We start from the raw sequence: 19,339 nt of genomic DNA on the forward strand, positions 1-19,339 counted from the left end.
GGTACATTTTCCCCAAACAATTGCTTTGAGAATAAAAGCAAGCTCTCTCCTCCATCTAAGCTATAATTAATTAGCTTAAAATAGTTTTGGAGAAACTGAATACAAGAAAGTTTCAACCTTAATTCAGCAGTAATCATGGCTGTAGGTTAACAATATTAACCAGAAATATAAATTAGGTATCTGTTTTATATATGTAAAGATAATAGGAAGTAGGCAAAAAGAAAGGTTTATAATGTAGAGGAGAACTAACTGTAAAGAGAAGCAGCAGAGCGTCTCAGGCTGGCAACAGACACTATTTTGTCTTTGCACAACTAAAATGGGAGAAGGTCACTAACTATAGTGGGAGGATCTAGCATTTCTACATGTCTAAAGATATGAAAGTAAAAGCAGAATGCTTTCAGCACTTCAAGAATGCACCTGCTCGGAACTGAAATCCTGTTTAGAAAAATAATTATTTCTGAATAGGTGCAGGGATCTAGTAAAAAGCCAAAGAAAACCTTATACTAACCCAGTAACTTCCCTACACTTAAGTCAACACAAGCTGTCAAGTCTGTATAAGCAGCATATTTAACAGTGCTCCTGATAGGTAACGTTCTGCTGCCAGTTAATAATGAAATAGCAGCCTGATGTTACAGAAAATCACATGTATTCATCTCCGCCCACTAAGAGGATTGCCATGTCAGATACTTTTAGGCAAAAAAGGTCCCATACAAATTGTACTCTCAAAATAATTTATCTTGAATTTAAAAGTTTAATTGAATTCACCAGTTGAGCACTTAAAGAGGATTCTAGACTTTAGAACTTACTTTCAGTAGTCACACTGACATGACAATTCTGAAGTGTCACAGAAAAACCCATTTACCGTGGTCGCCCTTCATATTTGTTTTTAAGAATCTTGACATGTCATTCCTAATTCCACAAAAACCAGCCTTTTAACTACTATTTAGCAGTAAATCTTTTTCCCTCAGAATTAGCAAAACGTTCTTACTATTTAAGGGTTAAAAATATTAAGGTATAGTGGTTAATCCAGGAAAGAGGAAGTGTTTTTCTTAAATTATTTTTCCCTTTTCGGTATAATTCCTCAGAGAGAAAAATGGGCTGATTAACTAACTCTGTATAGTGTGATTATAATGTAAGCATAAGCCATTTTTTCCCCAGTCTCCAGAATATTGAATTTTCATAAAATTACCAAAGGAGTTATTTGCTGTGTTCTGTAACTGAGTACAATGTCACTTAAATTAAGAACATATCTTTTCTTGCATCATATTCCTTCAACTTCTGTGATACCTTTCTCTCTTCGAAAGTTAAATTTTTTAATTATCTAGATGTAATTTCCCCTTCTCATTACTTCTGCAACTTCTTCCGTATTTTACAGTTTCCAAATTTTTCTCTTCAACTTCTATTTCCCTTTAGCTTAATATAAACCAAACGCAGTTGATGAGGATTACTACAAGTGTCCATATCAATGTCAACAGTAAAAAAAAAAAAAAGACAAAAATCCCCACCAACCTTTGAGGAATGACCAATAACAACGTTCATACAAAACACTGATACACTTTTCCCCAAGTAGAGGACAAGGCCTATGCACAGCTTAAATACCTTTTTAAAAAACTTGTTTGAAAATATTTTTACAGAATTTTACTGTACATTTTTTACCCAGAAAGATATAAAAAACAAAATAAAGTAAGATACTGAAATAGGAGTGAAAAAACCTCCTTAGTTCTAAGAGCACAGACACAATAAGTTAGGCATGTCTAACTGCAGAATAATGTTTTAAATGTTACGTATCAACAACATTAACCGCTGTAGCAAAAACAGTGTCTCAGTCAGTGCAGTACACAGGAGAAACAATCATAGTTAAATAGAGTATTTTCAAGCTACAGGAAGAGACAATACCCTTCTGCATTACCCTTAAAAAACGTGATCGTTGAGCCGTGCAGGAAATAATCTTTGCCAGGTTTAAACCTGCAGCACAAGGTATACTCCCTGCCGTACCAGAAACTACGTTACTCAGCATACTGGGAGATGGGAATCGTGCACAGAATTTTATTTCATTCTGGTCTTCTCCCTTTAACTCAGAGGTTCATTACGTGCATTTTTCTCTACCATGCTATTGTTCCTTATATATACATTAGATCTATAGATGTAAGAGCGCACATCTTCCTGTTTCTGAACTGTCACATTCACTAAACCAAAAAATAAATGCAAATTATATCACTCAAAAAAAATTACATTTCATGAAAAAGTCATTTTAGCAGCAATGAGAGCAGGATACTTAAGACAAGCAGATGCCACTATACCACTATGCTGGCTAATGAAAAGATGCTGCTTTTTTCTAAAGTAAAAATTCTCTGATTTATCATTTGAACACAACAGCTTATATACCAAGAATAAAACATCTCAGAATCCTTTCCCTTTTACTCTCAGAAAAGTGCTCATGAGTACTACTCTTGTTTGTATTACAAAATCAGGCTGAATGCTTAGAGAACATGAAGCTTTTTGGTTTTAAACAGTCAAAAACACTAGGTTAACAGTAAGCAACTCATTCATTATGCATACTCATTAAGCACAAGGTTTGCAGTAACTCACTGAAATATACCTCCAAACTATTTGTGTAAACTGCATGTTAAAAAACCGTGACGATTCAAGTATTTGTTGGTTTACATATATATGTAATAAAGGAAAAATGCCATACAGTATTAGCAATTATCTAGTTCTATCAGTTCTTCAGTATTTCAGATATATAAATGTTCCTGTTTTTCATTCCAGACCTCACACACACTTAGATTAATCTGTAGAATAGACCTTCTCAGTTTAAAGACTACAAAAATTAGCACTACAAGAAGTGCTTATTCCATATCTAGATATGGCACTTAAGCAGACTAGAAACATGTTACAACAAGTTAACAGAATGGTTACATTTTTGAACTAACACTGGATCCAAGTTGCAATTAAATAGTGACTGAGAAGAGGTAATGGAAACTGTTCAGGAATTCTTACCTTTTCATAGATTTTACTGATTTCTTCATTCGAGCTGAACACCAGCTGAACTGACCCACATCCTGATGCCCAGACGATTTTTTGTACTGCTCTGATAACACAGATATCAGGGATGTACTTCGAAGCCTGGGAACAAAGAAATAAATCAGAAGAACATTAAAACACAGTGGCAAATAATGTTATCATAGAATCTAAACTATTAAAATAATGAACTAAAAAACTAAAGTTTACCCAAGTACTTGATAAATTATAAAGAGATTGATTTTAAAACAAATGAGATCATGCACAGACCACGTGTCTTATGAATGCAGAATCACTCTTCAGTATTTTAGGTATCACCCAAGTTAACATCCACTGGTTTCTATAACGTCTTGTGTGTGTTTGTTAAAGACAAACTCCTACAAAACAGCTGCCTGGAAAACTAAACAAAATAGTGTATGATGCATCGCAGCAACTTAAAATATTTTAGGATTTCTGGTTCGCTTAAGTATTTCTACCTTTTATTTCTAATACCATATGTACATAGGTAACAAGTCCTTAAAATTATTCTTTAAGGCAGAAAATTAAACCATTTAAGTTAGGGAAAAGGCTTTCAGTTCAAAGATGATCATATTCTCTTTCTACTTTGGCCATATTTGACAGATTATAAAATCACCCAAATTTACTTGGTGATTACACCCAAGTGACAACTGCATACAATTTTTAAGCATGTAAGATAGGGGATGGTAAGCATATTCACAATAGCTTAAACAGGCCAATATCAAAAAGAGTCTGTTTCTTAATTTAGGCTCAAAGAATTCACACTTAAATCAGATAAATTAAGAAGCCATAATGTTCAGAAGTATTATATTCCAGAACAATCTTGTGCTCATTTTTAAAGTATTTTGAATTCAATTCTGCTTTTGTTATACAAAAATATATTATAGTAGCCAGATCCATTTATACAGCCAAGTTTAGTATTTCTTCAAACATTAAAATAAGTAAGATTCTCTTCTAATGAAGAATATCAACAATGAATGATTCTCTTCTAATGAAAAACAACTGTCAGATATTTGTACAGAATTTATCAAGTCTAGAATTTGACTACTTCCCACTTAATATGCAGCTCAGTATGAAACCTAGTTAAAATCTAGCAAAAATAAGCATCAGTAAGTAAAGTAAGTTGTAATGTAGCAAAATAGCTGTATTTTTCTTCTCCATGTAATATAAATATAGCAAACACAGAGTCAATGTAACACTCCCTAGTAACCAGTAATTTCTAAAATTAAATTCAAGTGACAAGATGGTGGGGGACACATTACCTTTAGGTATCAAACATTACGTATTTATTTGACACTGTGTTTAGAAATGCATTTTTCCTCTTCAGAAGAATTAAAATCTCAGATTAGAAGATAATACAGAATGTATCAAACTGCTTTTCAAGAAGCAGCAATTCAAAGAATATGTTTTAAAATTAATTACACAATGAATACATTTATTAAAGTTGATCCATAAAATTGTTGTTAGTTTTTAAGTGATACAAGGCTTCAATTGTGTAGTGTAGCTCATGTGAATTTACAACATCACAAAACATTTATACATATGCATCAAATTTTCCACAAGGTATCTGGAGTTTATATTCAAGGTAGCATTGTCAAGAAATTAAACGATCTTTAAAAGCAGAAGAAATGCCTATAAACCTGTCCTAGGTAAATGGTTCTGTTTTTTCCAGTTCCATTTTTCTAATGCTCAGACTGAATCAGCAATGAGACTTTAAGACCCTTAACTAACTAATCCACTAGCCTCGTCAGGAGGCCTGAACAACATGCATCCTTGCTACTGGCATAAATGGCATAAACATTAACAATGGCTAGAAGAAAAAAAAACAACAGTTAAAAAAAAAAAAAAAAAAGTATTTCACCTTTGTCACAAGCATAGCAACCTTACACTAGCAGCATCACAAGGAAAACCTGTCACCCCAAAGAAAATCAGTGTTTTAATTTATTTCATCTTCTCTTAATTTTGAAGTCTTCCAGTATCAAAAGTTTTATAGAAAGGTGAAAGATCTCTCTCTATCCTGTAGTCTTCCTTGTCTGGCCTACAGAAAGCATGTCAGACTTTTTCTGAAAAAAGAAGTGAGGTGACAGGAGAAGTCTTTGACCACTAAAACATACATTGGGGAAAAAATAACCAACCAACCAAAAAAAAAAAAAAAACTGCGCAACTTTCAATAGCAAATTCAGATTTTGTTTGCTTTGATGTGCCTTGCTAAAATATTTTTTCCAAAAGCCCTCCAGAGACACAAAGGCATAATCAAAAAGCCTTGTTCATACTTCGATCTCAGAAGCCATTTCTTCTGTAGAAAAAAAGTTAACTGAATCAGAGTTCAAGTGGTCAATTTTTCATATACAAAAACCTACAAATGCAACATCACTACTAATGGAAGATGGATGGCTCCATCTTGCAGCTTAATACATTGCAATTTCTCCAGATCCTCCCCTTCAAAAAAGAGGTTGTACTTTTTGACATTAAGATGGTAATACAAGACTACTTTATTTATCTCAGAAATGTTCTGGAGAAGACTTGCAAATATTGTTTTTTATACAGCGTCCAATTACAATTTTATTCATTGCCTCCACATTGGAAAGAAAGGGATGGATTTCCATTCACCTTGAAAGAAGTTGCAGTAGCTCTGACTTTAGCTTCAGTTGAATTCAGCAGAATTCTGTAATTTATTCACTAACATGACTCATAATTCCAAATCAAAACAGTTGCTCATACTGTACAGATAAAGAGTAGTGTGTTTGCAAAACACATTGCCTAACCTTCCCCAAATCCACAATCCAATTTTCCACTTGTGTCATTAAACTATTTTCAATAGATAAGGATATACTGGTAATGATTTGGGAGTTTTGTTTAATCTTCATAACATTTTAAATCATCCTCAATATTCAAAACACCCTCCTTTTTTTCCATTTCTCTTCAAGAGGCGAATATTATTCAGAAACCAAGACACAAGAGTACGAACAACAAAAAGAGAAGAAAACATCATGAAATTATTTTCTAAACAAAAGTGTTAACTTGATTTATTTAAATCTATGACCGAGTATCTGAAATACTGATCTAAAAGTAATAACATCCACAATCCATTAAAGAGCTTGTGCAGAAACTTGTCTAATCCACCTATGTCGCTATGATACTGGACACTGAATTTCACAATTCTGTATAGAAACAACCCATTAAATACTTCAAATAGACAGCTGATTAATTCAGAGTATGAATGGTATCTTAAGTGTTTTATGCCATATTTGGAGGAAAATCTGTTTCTTACATAGCAATAAGTTTAATAAGGATAAAGAAATAAATGATACTATCAAAAAGTTATACAGAAGGGAATTCACCAACCTCATCAGATATTTGCTGTGCAAGACGTATTGCTACATTTCTTAGCATGCATTCTGAAGTTGGATTGGGAATGTTCTGTAGGGCGTTTTGTAGCACCACTGCCTGGTCATGTGTAGCCTGATTTATCTGGAAGAAAGTATTTTTTTTTTAGTAATTATTTTACACAGGAGAAAAAATATATATATGAAAATAAAGTTACTTGGGAACGGTTTGGTGGGGACAGATACGATCTTGGAAGGAGAACTACATTTAAAAATTACATTCATCAAGAAGAAAACCTCTTACTCTAAAATACCATCACATGTACATTACAGTGCAAGGTCACAGAGTATGAGTAGATGAGAAGAGACACATTTGCCTGAAACTACTTATGGTTGCACATTTGTTTAGCTACTTCAAGTTAACAGTTACTTTCAAGTTGGCTGTTTCAAGTTAATAGAGCTTTTTGAATTACAGCTCCTCCTTACCTTTCTGCTCATGTATGAAAGAAAGGGTTTTTTAAGATAACATATGTGTCCCTCTGAATAGCTACTAGTGGCCAGAAAGAACATGGTTGCAGAGTTCACTATATTTAACTACATATCAAGCATTTGAGCTTGAACAGAAAGTTTTTTAATAGCGCTCTAAATTACACCTCCTGTTCTCACCATCCTTTCAAAAAAACCTGAATTCAGGACAAGTTTCTCTTCTCTCGCTTGGTTTGAGTTTGGAATTCCTTCTCCTGAGGCTTACATTGCTCTGTAAGCCTTGACAGCTACACTAAAATGAAGGTCTCCTTCTCTTGAAGGACAAGAAGGGACAGAGTACACCCTTGACAAGTTTGCCGACAATACAAAACTGGGAGGAGTGGCTGATGCATGACAGGGCTGTGCTGCCATTCAGAGAGACCTGGACAGGCTGGAGAGCTGGGCAGAGAGGAACCTCATGAAATTCAACAAATTCAAGCGCAGGGTCCTTCACCTAGGGAGTAATAACCTCATGAAGTAGTACAAGCTGTGGGTTAACCTGCTAGACAGCAGCTCTAGAGGGAAAGACCTGGGAGTGTTGGTAGACAAGTTGACTATTAGCCAGCAATGTGGCCTTGCGGGCAGGAAGGCTGACAGTATCCTGGGTGCATTAGGAAGACTGTTGCCAGCAGGTCAAAGGAGGTGATCCTGCCCCCCTACTCAGCCCTAATGAGGCTACATTTGGAGTTGTGTGTCCACTTCTGAGCTCCCCAGGACAAGAGAGACATGGAGCTAGTGCAGAGTCCAGCACAGGGCTACAAAGATGATCAGACAGCAGGAGCATCTCTCTTACGAGGAAAGGTTGAAAGAGCTGAGCCTGTTTAGCTTGCAGAAGAGAAGACTGAGAGGGGATCTTATCAGAGTAGGCAAATACCTTAAGGGAGGGTGTCAAGAGGATGGGGCCAGACTTTTTTCAGTGGTGCCCAGTGACAGAACAAGAGGCAACAGGCACAAACTGAAACACAGGAAGTTTCATCAGAACATAAAGGAAACCCTTCTTCACTGTGAGGATGGTTGAACATTGCCACAGCTTGCTCAGAGAGATATTCGAAATCCAATTAGACACGGACCTGGGCAACCTGCTTTAGCTGACCCTCCTTGAGCAGAGGGGCTGGACGACATGATCTCCAGAGATCCCTTCCAACCTTAACCATTTTGTGATTCTCAAGCTTGCCTGAAAAGACTGTGGGCACTGCAATTAGAAATTAGAATTTGTTTTACAAAAGTTTCTCCATTATCTAGTATAATTCTATTAAATGCTATCAAAAAAAAAAAAAAAAGAAAGAAAGAAAAACAACAAAACAAAAACTCCTCCATTCCTTTCTCAAATGCTCCTCAGAAGACACATCATGAAGTCATTCTATAACACCTAGCACTGGTCATAATTCTTCGCTTTGTCACAGCTTCTAAAAGGCTCTTGATTTAAGGCAGTAAAATTACAGAATTTCCACTGAAGTTTGTTATAGTGCTTATGTGGTTGATTAGCTAACAGAAGTTAGCTACAAAAGGATCAAACACAAAATGGAGTTCATCAAGATATATGCAAGAGAAGTACATTCATTAATCAATTTAAGTTTCTATAAAAGCAAAGAAAATATTGGAATTTTTTTTAAAGGTCATACAGATAGGTAACAGACTGATAACTGGAAGACTGCAGAGACAGTCTTGCTTACCTCATTCTTCTAAGAACTTGCCAAGACAGAAAGTTACGCTATACTACTTATGCTTTAGATGTAATAGACAGAAAACATCTACAAATCCCACATCCAACCTAAAAAGGAATGTCACTTGTGCTACAGCAGGAAAAAAAGTATTAAGGCCAAAGTCCTTCAAAGAGAAAGAAGGCACCCAGAATAACTATGTTTTCTCTGATAGAGCAGACGTTTGCAGCACTATGTAACGAATGTCAGTAACTGTGGACAAAAGTTACCACCATCTAAGTGGTCAGCGCAAAGCAATATTTAAGACACTTGGCTGATGCTGACCTGTGTTCCAAATAGCCTTCTTGATAATCAGAATGAGACATCATGGCAGTAAAGTTTATTCATTTTAATAGGAAAAGTATAAGGTGGCAAATACACTTGCTTAAAGATGTTTGTTATATTCTGACAAGAGACAAGAAAAGGTTTTTACCACTTCATAAAGCATTCTGTCAAGAGTTTCAATCACCTTGAAAAAGAATGAATCTGGTATCTTCCAGCAGATAACCAGAACAGGTGCTGATTTTTCAGATTTAATGGGATTGTATTTCACTGCTTCAAAGAAGGATCTTACCAAATATTCCAACAGAAAGTCCTCTACAGTGGGCCTCTCCTTCTATGTACTCCTGAGTATAATTTGACAGATCTAGCAATGGTTTGGGATGGAACTTCAAAAAAGCAAAAAGATAGTTGGAGTATCAGGAAGCAATTGCCCAAGAAGGGCAGCAGCAAATTTTAAGTTTGTGGCTCTATGTACTAGCCCTAGTATAAGAAGGCAGAAGTAAAACCTTGACTTATATCTGTCCACATGTAGAAGTATTAGCCATATTAAGCATGCACAAAATCTACTACTTTGGCTGTGTAATACAGGCACTCTTTCCCTTTCGAACTCAAATCTAAGCATAGTACATCTCTCAAGTGTAAACATTTAAATTTGCAGTCTACCTGACTATTCTCTGCAAAACTTTTCTACAAGCAATGGATTGAACTAACAGTCTGGTGTAAGAGTCTCCATGTCACCTGGAAAAAGAGGCGACATGATCCAACTGCAATTATTTGCTTTTTATGCTCTAATAGTACCTACAAGATATGGAAACATCCAGAGAAAGCCATACATCCTTCAAAAGACTCAAATCAGAAGAATCTGAGTTCACATTTGTTGGATAAATACATGTGAAAGCGAGAAGTTATCTGTACTGACAATCATGCACACCAGCAAAAAGCATGCATGAACAACCAAAACCTACTGTATCTAAGCTCACATCGCTAAGATTTGCGCTCGTACCAGCCTTTTTACAGTCAGAAAAGAACAGAATTTGCTTAAAAAATAGGCTGAACTCTTTTTTAAAAAAGTGTGAGACAGTTTTTTCTGAAAGTACTCTGAGTTGCTGACATGCGACTTGCACAAAGAGACTAAGTCAATGAAGAGCACCATAGCTGTAGGAGGACAGATGTTGCTGCAGACTACATAAAAAAATTATAGTACATTGCTAGCTACATCAAGAAGATTTACATTACCGGTGAGATTGGACTTGTGCCTTCCACAACTGGCTGACAAGCTTCTGCCACAGCTCGAACATGGCCATATCCAATTGCTGTTAGCAATAATTTGGCTATTTTTAGAGCATTAAGGTAGGCACCCCTTCGAGTTTCCATATCTGCATTTGGCAGGAAGTTATTTCTAGTCAGCATGCTCAATACAAGAGGCAAACCACCACTTTTCAAGAAGTTGTATTGAAAGTCACTGGCATCTTCTCCCAGGGGTGCACTGGCAGGCATTAACAAGGCATAAACTACCTGTAGAACAAAATACAGCAAGTTAGGTAATAAAAGTGTGCTAGTGTTAACTTAGATGATTAAACATGAGATTATTTCTAACATGGAATATTTCCATCCTATGCTTTGGTAGCATAGTCCATACAGCCCTCCACTAAACTAGTATCAAGTATTCTGAATTGCTAATTTCAAAATAAATTTGATCTTAGGCTTCTACAATGTTACAGAGAGCATTTCCAAAAATGTTTAGAAACAGTATAAAGTGCAGCTGAAGATTCAATTTTATTTTTTTAAGAAAAGGCAAAGTACCACAAACCTCAGTTAGATACAGCACTTGTGAGGCAGAAGGACCAAAGAAGAGAGAGTCTAGAGATGGACTAAGGCTGCTTTCACCAAGTTTTGCATGATCTAAACAAATAGCTCTTAGTTTCTCAACCGTAGTGTTATCTGCAATAAAAATGTAACTTTTAAACATTTTGTAACATAGGTACTTCAGAATAAGCCAGCAGTATTTAGTTTTCTGAAAAAATTAACTGTGTAAGAAAAGTTACAGAAAATAACTGATACACAACTACAGACTATGAAGTATTCTGCAGTGTTGCTTATTATCAGTACAGAGATTGTTAAAGTAATGCCATAAAATTTACTTCAAAATATATTTTCTGTTTTCACTACACTGAACTACACTAGGACACTGAACCCCAGAACAAACAGCAAACCATGTAACTTTTAAAGACAGACGAGACATAACTATTTAGAAAATACATTTACAACCCTAATTAGGGTAATACAGACATGAATTACAGCACTAATAAACCAGTAGAGAGCAGAAAATACTTCTCTACCTTCATTTCTATAGAACCATCAAGATAAAGTGGGATGAAATTAAGTATTTACCTGGTGGCATAAGCTTCATAAGGACACGTGCTCCATCTCTAAGAGGTGGCATATTTAGACTACTGCCCAAATCAGCAACTTGCCAAAGAAAAGAGATGTATCTAGGATGCAGTGACATGATCTTAAACAAACAAAAAGAGCACAAGAAACAACAGTTAAAGATGAAAAACAGAGGAAAAAATACTTTAAAAACCCCTGTTCATTCCAATCAGAGCATATGCTTACCACTCCAGGCAAACAGCTTTCAACTTCTGGGTTTGGACCATCACTGTAGTGATTGCCATGGTTGCCCGGAGAACCAGTTGAAGAGTCAGAAGAACTATCGGGACTTGAGGGCATATTAGAATTTATCTGTGTAAGCTTAGCTGTAATTAGCTGAAAAATGCATTCACAGTTAGTCAATACCATGCAAAAATGAGGATTCCTTACTAAATAAGCAACTGATACAGTGCTATCCTAATATTACAAGTGGGAGGAACTGAACTATTTCACAAGAATAAGTGATTTCATGCATGGGTTTTTTTACAGCATTTACAAAAAGCAGCAATATCTGAACCAACATAATTAACTGACTTGCCACACTTACCGTTTTGTCTTTGAGATTTAGTTGCCCAATTAATTTTCTATCATCTGCAGGATCCACCAGCTCGCCTCCAATAAACAGTTCTACTTTCGTGTGCGCACTGTTGGCTTTAATACGATTAAGAATACAACGTCGTACTTGCCCAATTGTGTCATTTGTATGAGACCAAATATCTAGATCTTCCACCTGGCGGCCTTGGTTTGGAAAACGAACTACCAGTGTGATGTGTTTACCACGGAAAGCTCTGAAATTAAACAATTCAGATAAAGTTCTTTTTGCCCTCATGAAATACTTTAAATGAAACTAATTATTTTTCCTGTTATGTTTACAATTGAAAATATTTGAACTTCAAATCTTTATGTATGGTGGTATACTCCAGTATGCAATTATTTTATGAAGGCTCCAGGAACTGCAAACTTAACATATATAGAAGCATTCAAGAACCCACACCATGCACCAAAATCACATTAAAATATGGTCAGCTTGACCATTAGGTTATAGACACTGATGGAATTGTAAAAAGTCACTTATAAATTTTTAGATCCTTTCTACTGCTTGCAATTTCCTGATCAAAATGCAATAAACCCATTAGACCGGCAATTATGTTTTGCTCTTTTTATGAAACTGTTTCAAACACAGAAATACCAGGAAAAAAATCATCATGTCACCAAGTCTGTACACTTTCTGTCAAAAGCTAGTAAAGTTTAACATTAGAATTCCACATCTTAAAAACAAAATGTTTTTAAGATGTGGAATTCTAATGTATTTACACACTTACAAAATGTAAGTGCACAGAGGTACACTGTGCTAGTTATAGAACAGAACACTAGATAAGCAAGTTGATTCTCAGGTCTGCCACCTCCTTCATATATAGCTGGATGCCTCTATTTGCTTGGATTTTGAAAATCTATGTAGCTGAATGCCTTTATTTGCTTGGATTTCAAAATTTCAAAAATTTTTTGGAAAAAAATATTTTTGGACAGATTTTCACTCTGCCTAAATCCTAAATTCATTTGAATTTCTTTTTCAAAAAAGTTACTTTTTTTTTTTTTTATCTGAAGTTTGTTAGAGTCAACTCAGATTACCACAGATCAGACTTCAACTGCAGAGGAAATGGAATACTGAAGCTCTATAAAGGCATGCTATGAATAGAATCCATTTATAATGTAAAATTGCCAAGATATTAGTAATATTTTAGTTAACAGAAATCACAGTAGCACATTTTCACACATACCTTGACATAGGTAGAATGGTTCTCTCTTCATGGTAATCACTGTCACATTCGTTTATATACTCTCTTAAAACAGTCAACACTCTCACCATTCTTATTGCTTCTTGTCTGGCACAATTAATACTGTCTTTATCTCCATCCAACACACACAGTGTATCATAAGAGGCTTTCAGACGATCAAAACAGGACTGAATGAAGTCTTCATGAATCACTACCTAATTATGTTAAAAAAAATGAGGAAATGAAAAGAAATACTAAAAACGACCCTTCAGCTGCAAAATAAATTGGTATAGGTGAAAAAAATAGATAAGTTGTTCTTTAAAGCTGTCTTACTTCACATTAAAATGCCCATCGATAGCTAGATCTAATTCAGAGTGTACCTCAAATTTTGCACAAGTTATCAGTAGCTGTACAGTGCAAACTTGCTCTTAAACAGAAAAAGTGGAAGCTTGTACTGAGAACAGCAAATTGCATCTTTTCTCATTCACCTCCTCAAACTCCATTAAAGGATCTCTAACTGGCAATCTAGTAAAGGCTAGCTTTCTTAAGACTAGAAGTGACCACAGGACATTTGCAGACCACCAGAATAAATCTTTCATCTCATAATCCAATTCCAGATACCATTTCTTCCTGCAGGAAGTCAGAAATAGACTTTGGGCTAGATACCATATAGTGACAGTTGCAACAAATCTCGTTTTTCTTTGATTTCTAATATTGCTTTGTTCCTGACCTAGACTGACATACAGCATCACAGAAAAGTCTGTAATGAGCCCAGGTGTAAGAAAATACTTCTACTGCAAAATATATTAACTGTTGTAGCCGTGACAGTAATCCCAGGCCAGTAGCCACTTTTCTTAGAGGAAGTTCAGGAGGTGGGAATGAGTACCCAGCAGAGTGAAGCAAAATACTTGTGTACAAATCTAACATTTCCTGAAGTGCCCAATCTAACCAATTCCAGATGGACAAATTATGCACACTTGGTAATTCCAGATATATGGCAAGGAAAAGGTATATAGCCTATTTGTCACTACAGTAAGACATAGCCTGCATGGCTGGAAATGTACCACCTAGAGCAGCTGTGCTATATATAGTAGACCTGTAGCTCTAAAGACTCTTAAAAGTCTTTTGGGGGACATAGCTCAGGCCCCCTCTCCAAGATTTCTGAAACAGAAAATACATTTCACTATTTAAACAGCCTTTTTTGCAGTTCCCCCCTGCAGCAAGCTACTAAGACACTTGTAAAACTGCTCCACACTAGCAAATGGGATTTCTGTAATCCCAAAAGTTTATTTCCACCGAGCTTTTCAGAAATTTATCATCTCTTTTTTTCTGTCCACTGAAATGCATCTCCAGGCAAAAATTAACATAGAAAGAAGATATCTGATTTGCTAGAGCTCAGCTTGACAATTACACGAAAACTCTGTGATCCTGTGAAAGGACATGTTGTGAGCAAAAAAAGATTAGGTTAGCTCATGACAACACTCAACAGACCCAGTCAACAAACCTACTGGTACAAGTAAGTACCAGATCTTGGAATTCGACAGAAGGCTAACTTAAGTCTATGGTATGAGCTGTTCCATAAGTAGAAAGAGCAAATAAAACAGGCAAATTTAATATAAAAGATCTATCAAAATTCAGTCCCTAAATATCCCTACAAATTCTTAATTCTGCACTTGATTAGAACCCAATGTTTGGACTCAGGAGTATGCTCTCCAAAACAGGAAAAACTATTCTCTATTTTCACAGCTTTCAACTATAAAAATATCACTCAATTCAGTTTTACCATTGTTTTCCCATTTTTTCATATTGATTTCATATTTATTTTTACCTGATTAACTTGTAACCTTGGGCCAAGATTAGTATAGATCTCTTTAAGAAGATCTATTGCTCTGTTTGCAATGTCGTCATTTCCCTGAATCACAACCTAGTATTAAAAAAAAAAAAAAAAAAAAAAAAAAGTGTGTTAGGACACTTTATGACTTTCTGGAATAATGTTTGAAATAAAAATGACTACATGTAAGCATCTTCACACAGGGGAAATTCTAATTCATTAATGAGATAAAAGTGGCTACAATGCTTAGTTAATAAATAAAACTAATACAAGTTACACTGAAAGTAACTGTATGAGTTAAAATAAAGAATAAGCTATTTGAAAGGAGTTCTGATTTAGCAAAAAAGCCTAGGCTTTATAAATATAATGGAAGAAGCGTTTTTATATTTATCTCCACATTACATTTCCATTTGCACTAGCTTTAGAGAGTAAGATTTGCTAAAGTGCTATCATTGAAGTCTGTGGCTTCAAACAGTATTTATTTGACAGTATTTAAATTTCATTCTCTAATGATCTAAACATAACAAACTTACATTCTATGTTAATACTATTTTAGAATTTCTAGGTAATTAATATAGGAGATTATGAACTGCATGATAAAACAAGTGTTTTTTCAGATGCTTAAGTAATCTGTATTACAGAAGATTTAAAAACAGTTTTAAAGCATTTTAGATGAGGGAGGCCGGAGGAAGGAGTACCGTTTCCAACCTGATAATCTGAACTTTCATTACTAGCCACCAGGTCTGAATGGATATTGAAGGCAGCCCTGTGGACTGCTCCTGCAGGATACTGGGCTGAAACCTGGGAAGTTCTATCATCCTGCCAAGAAGCGGGGCACATCCAAGTAAGTTACTTCCCACAATTAACATATTAGCATTTTGTGGCCACTCTGTACACCACCACTGTATGAAAACTTATTTGTACAAAACTCCTGTGTATTTTGGTTTTAGCTATTAAAACTATGACCATGGTAAACTACCCAACCCTTCAACAGGCCACAACCAGAATTACAAGAGACTGGTGGTTTATATATGGCACACGTTTTACAAAACACAGGCACCATTATCATGCCACCATGCAGCTACTGTGTGTTTTACTGCACTTCTTGAAAACCAGAAAGAATCTGAAAAAATTAAGTATCAAATCAGATCGATGCTTTTCACTAATATATTTGGAAAGAAACAAAGCTTTTACCAAAAAGCTACAATGTTTTTATTAAACAGATACATCCATGTTCAGAAAAGACAAGGATTCAGACCATTTACCATATTTATATGAATAACAAACACACTTATAAAATGTTCAAAATAAAGTTAGTTCTTTAGTTCTAACTAGGGAGAAACTGCTTCTCATCTTCTTCAAGAGCTGAGCAATTATTAAGCAGAAGCCTAGCAAGAGAAAAATAAATAAATAAATAAAAATAAGCAAAAAAATCATTAAAACTGTTTAGGCAAAGTGAGCAACTAAATCATATGTTTCAGTATCCTACAGTTGACTCAACTGGAGTGATCCTTTCTTAAATAGGATAGGCAAATTTTTAATCCCATGTGCACAGATACTATGCTAATACTCACAGATACTAATAAACCTGATGTTTTCAAGCAACTTCCCTTATTAAACTGCAGTTCAAGCTTAGTCTACAAAGTTACCAACTTACATCTTTACTGGAAAGACAGGGAAGTCAATGCCTACATGCTTAGCTTGAAAAAGTAGCTTCTTGTAATTTCAGTCTGAAATTAACAACTTGCACATTGTTAAAAATACAAAAAAGATTGAGACACACTTAGCAGTCAATTTTTCAGAGATTTCCTCAAATTAACTTACCCTCCAAAGGTAGTCTAATCCTATTAATTCCAGATCATCCATCATATAGGCGCGTCTCTTTGCTACTAGTTTCCCTTCTCGACAGTTCACAGCTTTGAAGAAACGTTCAAAACATTTCATTCCATTTTCTGTTAATAGGGAAGGATCCAGCTGAAGCACATTATTTTCAAAGAAGTCCTTATTAATGTCAGGGTCTAAGTCTGGTTCATCCCCCATTAGTTTGGAATACCATTTAAAACAGGCTTCGCGATCACAAAGATAAACTGCATTTTCAGCTAAACACTTCCATATTTGCTTCGCCTGAGGGGCACAGAGCCACAGCTGACCATCCTTCAATAAAAATCTTGAGCAAAAAAAAAGACAATTAACAATGCTGTCTAATTGATATCTAGAGTCACAATACAGTAAAAAGTACATGAGAAATGTCAATAAGCATTTTATACACACATATGTCATGAATATGACCCTGAAAACTTTATTCACATCATCAGTCCACTCATGTGAGCAGTCCTGTGATTTCTTAGTAAAAGTTTGCAGAATCAAAGCTTTAGTTACCAAACAAGAAAGGAACAAGTTAGGCAAAAAGCATTTCTTACAAAAATACTGAACATGATTTACATTTTACAGAGAAATACAAATCTCTTAAGGTAAACTATTTCATTTAAAGGTTATAACACAACATATGAGATAAAATTATTTCTGCTGTGTTTCGTAATTATTTTTAGGATTCATTTTGCTGGATTACTTGAAATGCCTTTCTGATGATTCAGAATGGCAAAATCACACATACACACACACACAAAATTATTCATTGGAATACAGGCTGAAGAACTCAAGGAACTAGAAACTTTTCTTTATGTTTGAGTTTTAGCTTAATATTAAACTACTATTAAAGAACTATTAAAATCTTAAATTATGAGGGTTAGCACTAGTGACACTTCAGGAAAAACACAGGATAATCAAGGTTCTTTAGAAATTATTTTTTCTGATTCAAAATCTTTTTTCATGTGAAAGAAATGAGGGACTAGGGCATGGTATTGCTTTTCAAGAATTACTACCCACATATTCTATGTTTGAAGTGTCACAAGATATCATTAATTCCTTTATATTAATAATTGATGAATTTAAATTTCAAGACTGTCACGCTTGTTAAAATGTAGGAGTGATAAGTCCGCTAGCCATAGGCTGTTGCATAGCTTGATAGAATAGCTTCAAGTGAGTTCAGAAACACTCTTAGTAAAGTTATAAAAAATAAAACACCCTTACCAAGTTATTAAAAATACTTTAGAACTTGACAGTCCTTGTATTTTTAAATGGTCTTTAAAAAGTAGAAAAAAAAAAAAAAAAAAAAAAAAAGCTGTGAGACACAGCCTGAAAAGCATCAACGTAACTGCTGCAGCTGTGTGATGAGCAGAGATCCATTGCTTTCTTATTTCACTCAATTAGCATCTGGTCAAAAGTCATACAAATCATTTTTCTTTTATTCTAACCTCTTTCTAAGGTTCACCTGCTGACAACTCAGTATGAGCATCTGTTGCAATTATGTGTCAATTTACAATCATAGATTCAGATTTGCAGTAGTAAAACAAATGAGGACATACAGACATATCCTTACTTGAAATACATATAAATGTAACATTGCTGAAGATTTAAAGTATGTAATTGTATCCACACACACCCTATATTCAAGTCAGTAGGGTTCTGCATACAGACAAAAAAAGCCCCTGCAGATCTTAGCGCAGAATCAGGGCCTTGAATTGTAAAACAAAAAATACGTTTGCCTCCTATCCATATCCTAGTAATATCTATTTGGTTATGCCAACACTAACATATAAGACCCATAGATAAAACTCAAAACCACTTGGTGCATTTTTGCATCAGAATCTTAAAAAAGTTAATACAGTAACTTAAAACTAGACAGGAGAAACAATTACCATGGCTATTTATTGTAGGTATTTAAAGTATTCCTAAAGAAGTTTAACAAATGATCATGTTAAAACTAACCGTAAAAAATTAAGTCGCTCCTGTACTTCTTGCACATGACTGTATCTACTCCCTGGTCTTACAGTTTGAGGATCATATTCACCATGCTCTGCAAATATGAAAACTTTTATTAGACAATACATGCAGAAAAGACATACTGACTTTGAAGGGTAGCTCATGTTTGACAACTTCAGGTTCTGAACATAATCAAAACTACTCAAGGCACAATAAATTTCCAGTAAAATGTATGAAAATAATTTTTAGCAGTTTGCATCCTAAATTAAAATGGGCATAGGCAAAGATTGCTGAAGTCTACAATCAAATCAACAAATACTTATTTGCAGATACATGTTCACCATTCAGTATAATGAAAGTATTACAGAACAATTAAGAACCTGCATTCCAATTAGTCATGACAATCCTGCCCCATATTTCAAACATTTTCTTTGGGAAGGAAGTCTGATAAAGTAGAAGTATACCAAACATATCATTCAGATTATTCAGTGTTTCTTTTGCTAAGGATGGTCTAGTTTCATTACACAGACTCTTTTGAAGAATGGCAGTCTTAAGTTATTAGGTTTTATTTCTCCAAAGAAAACTGCAACTCCAGTTCTTTAGTACCAG

General features: G+C 34.9%; 1 protein-coding gene across 3 annotated transcripts in view; it reads right to left on the reverse strand.

The window, feature by feature from the left end:
• USP9X (ubiquitin specific peptidase 9 X-linked) overlaps positions 1 to 19,339 on the reverse strand; it is a 104,788-nt gene that overhangs the window by 33,179 nt on the left and 52,270 nt on the right. For all 3 annotated transcript variants that reach the window (XM_062599702.1, XM_062599694.1, XM_062599712.1), the window contains exons 15-25: positions 18,737 to 18,824; positions 16,733 to 17,075; positions 14,906 to 15,001; positions 13,081 to 13,292; positions 11,850 to 12,090; positions 11,489 to 11,638; positions 11,264 to 11,384; positions 10,683 to 10,813; positions 10,109 to 10,387; positions 6,385 to 6,510; positions 3,001 to 3,126 (exon numbers count right to left, since the gene is read on the reverse strand). In XM_062599702.1, the coding sequence (XP_062455686.1) occupies positions 3,001 to 3,126; positions 6,385 to 6,510; positions 10,109 to 10,387; positions 10,683 to 10,813; positions 11,264 to 11,384; positions 11,489 to 11,638; positions 11,850 to 12,090; positions 13,081 to 13,292; positions 14,906 to 15,001; positions 16,733 to 17,075; positions 18,737 to 18,824 (1,913 nt within the window). The remainder of the gene's footprint in view (positions 1 to 3,000; positions 3,127 to 6,384; positions 6,511 to 10,108; positions 10,388 to 10,682; positions 10,814 to 11,263; positions 11,385 to 11,488; positions 11,639 to 11,849; positions 12,091 to 13,080; positions 13,293 to 14,905; positions 15,002 to 16,732; positions 17,076 to 18,736; positions 18,825 to 19,339) is intronic.

This window comes from Rhea pennata, chromosome 1, assembly GCF_028389875.1.
Source record: "Rhea pennata isolate bPtePen1 chromosome 1, bPtePen1.pri, whole genome shotgun sequence".
Lineage (NCBI taxonomy): Eukaryota > Metazoa > Chordata > Aves > Rheiformes > Rheidae > Rhea > Rhea pennata.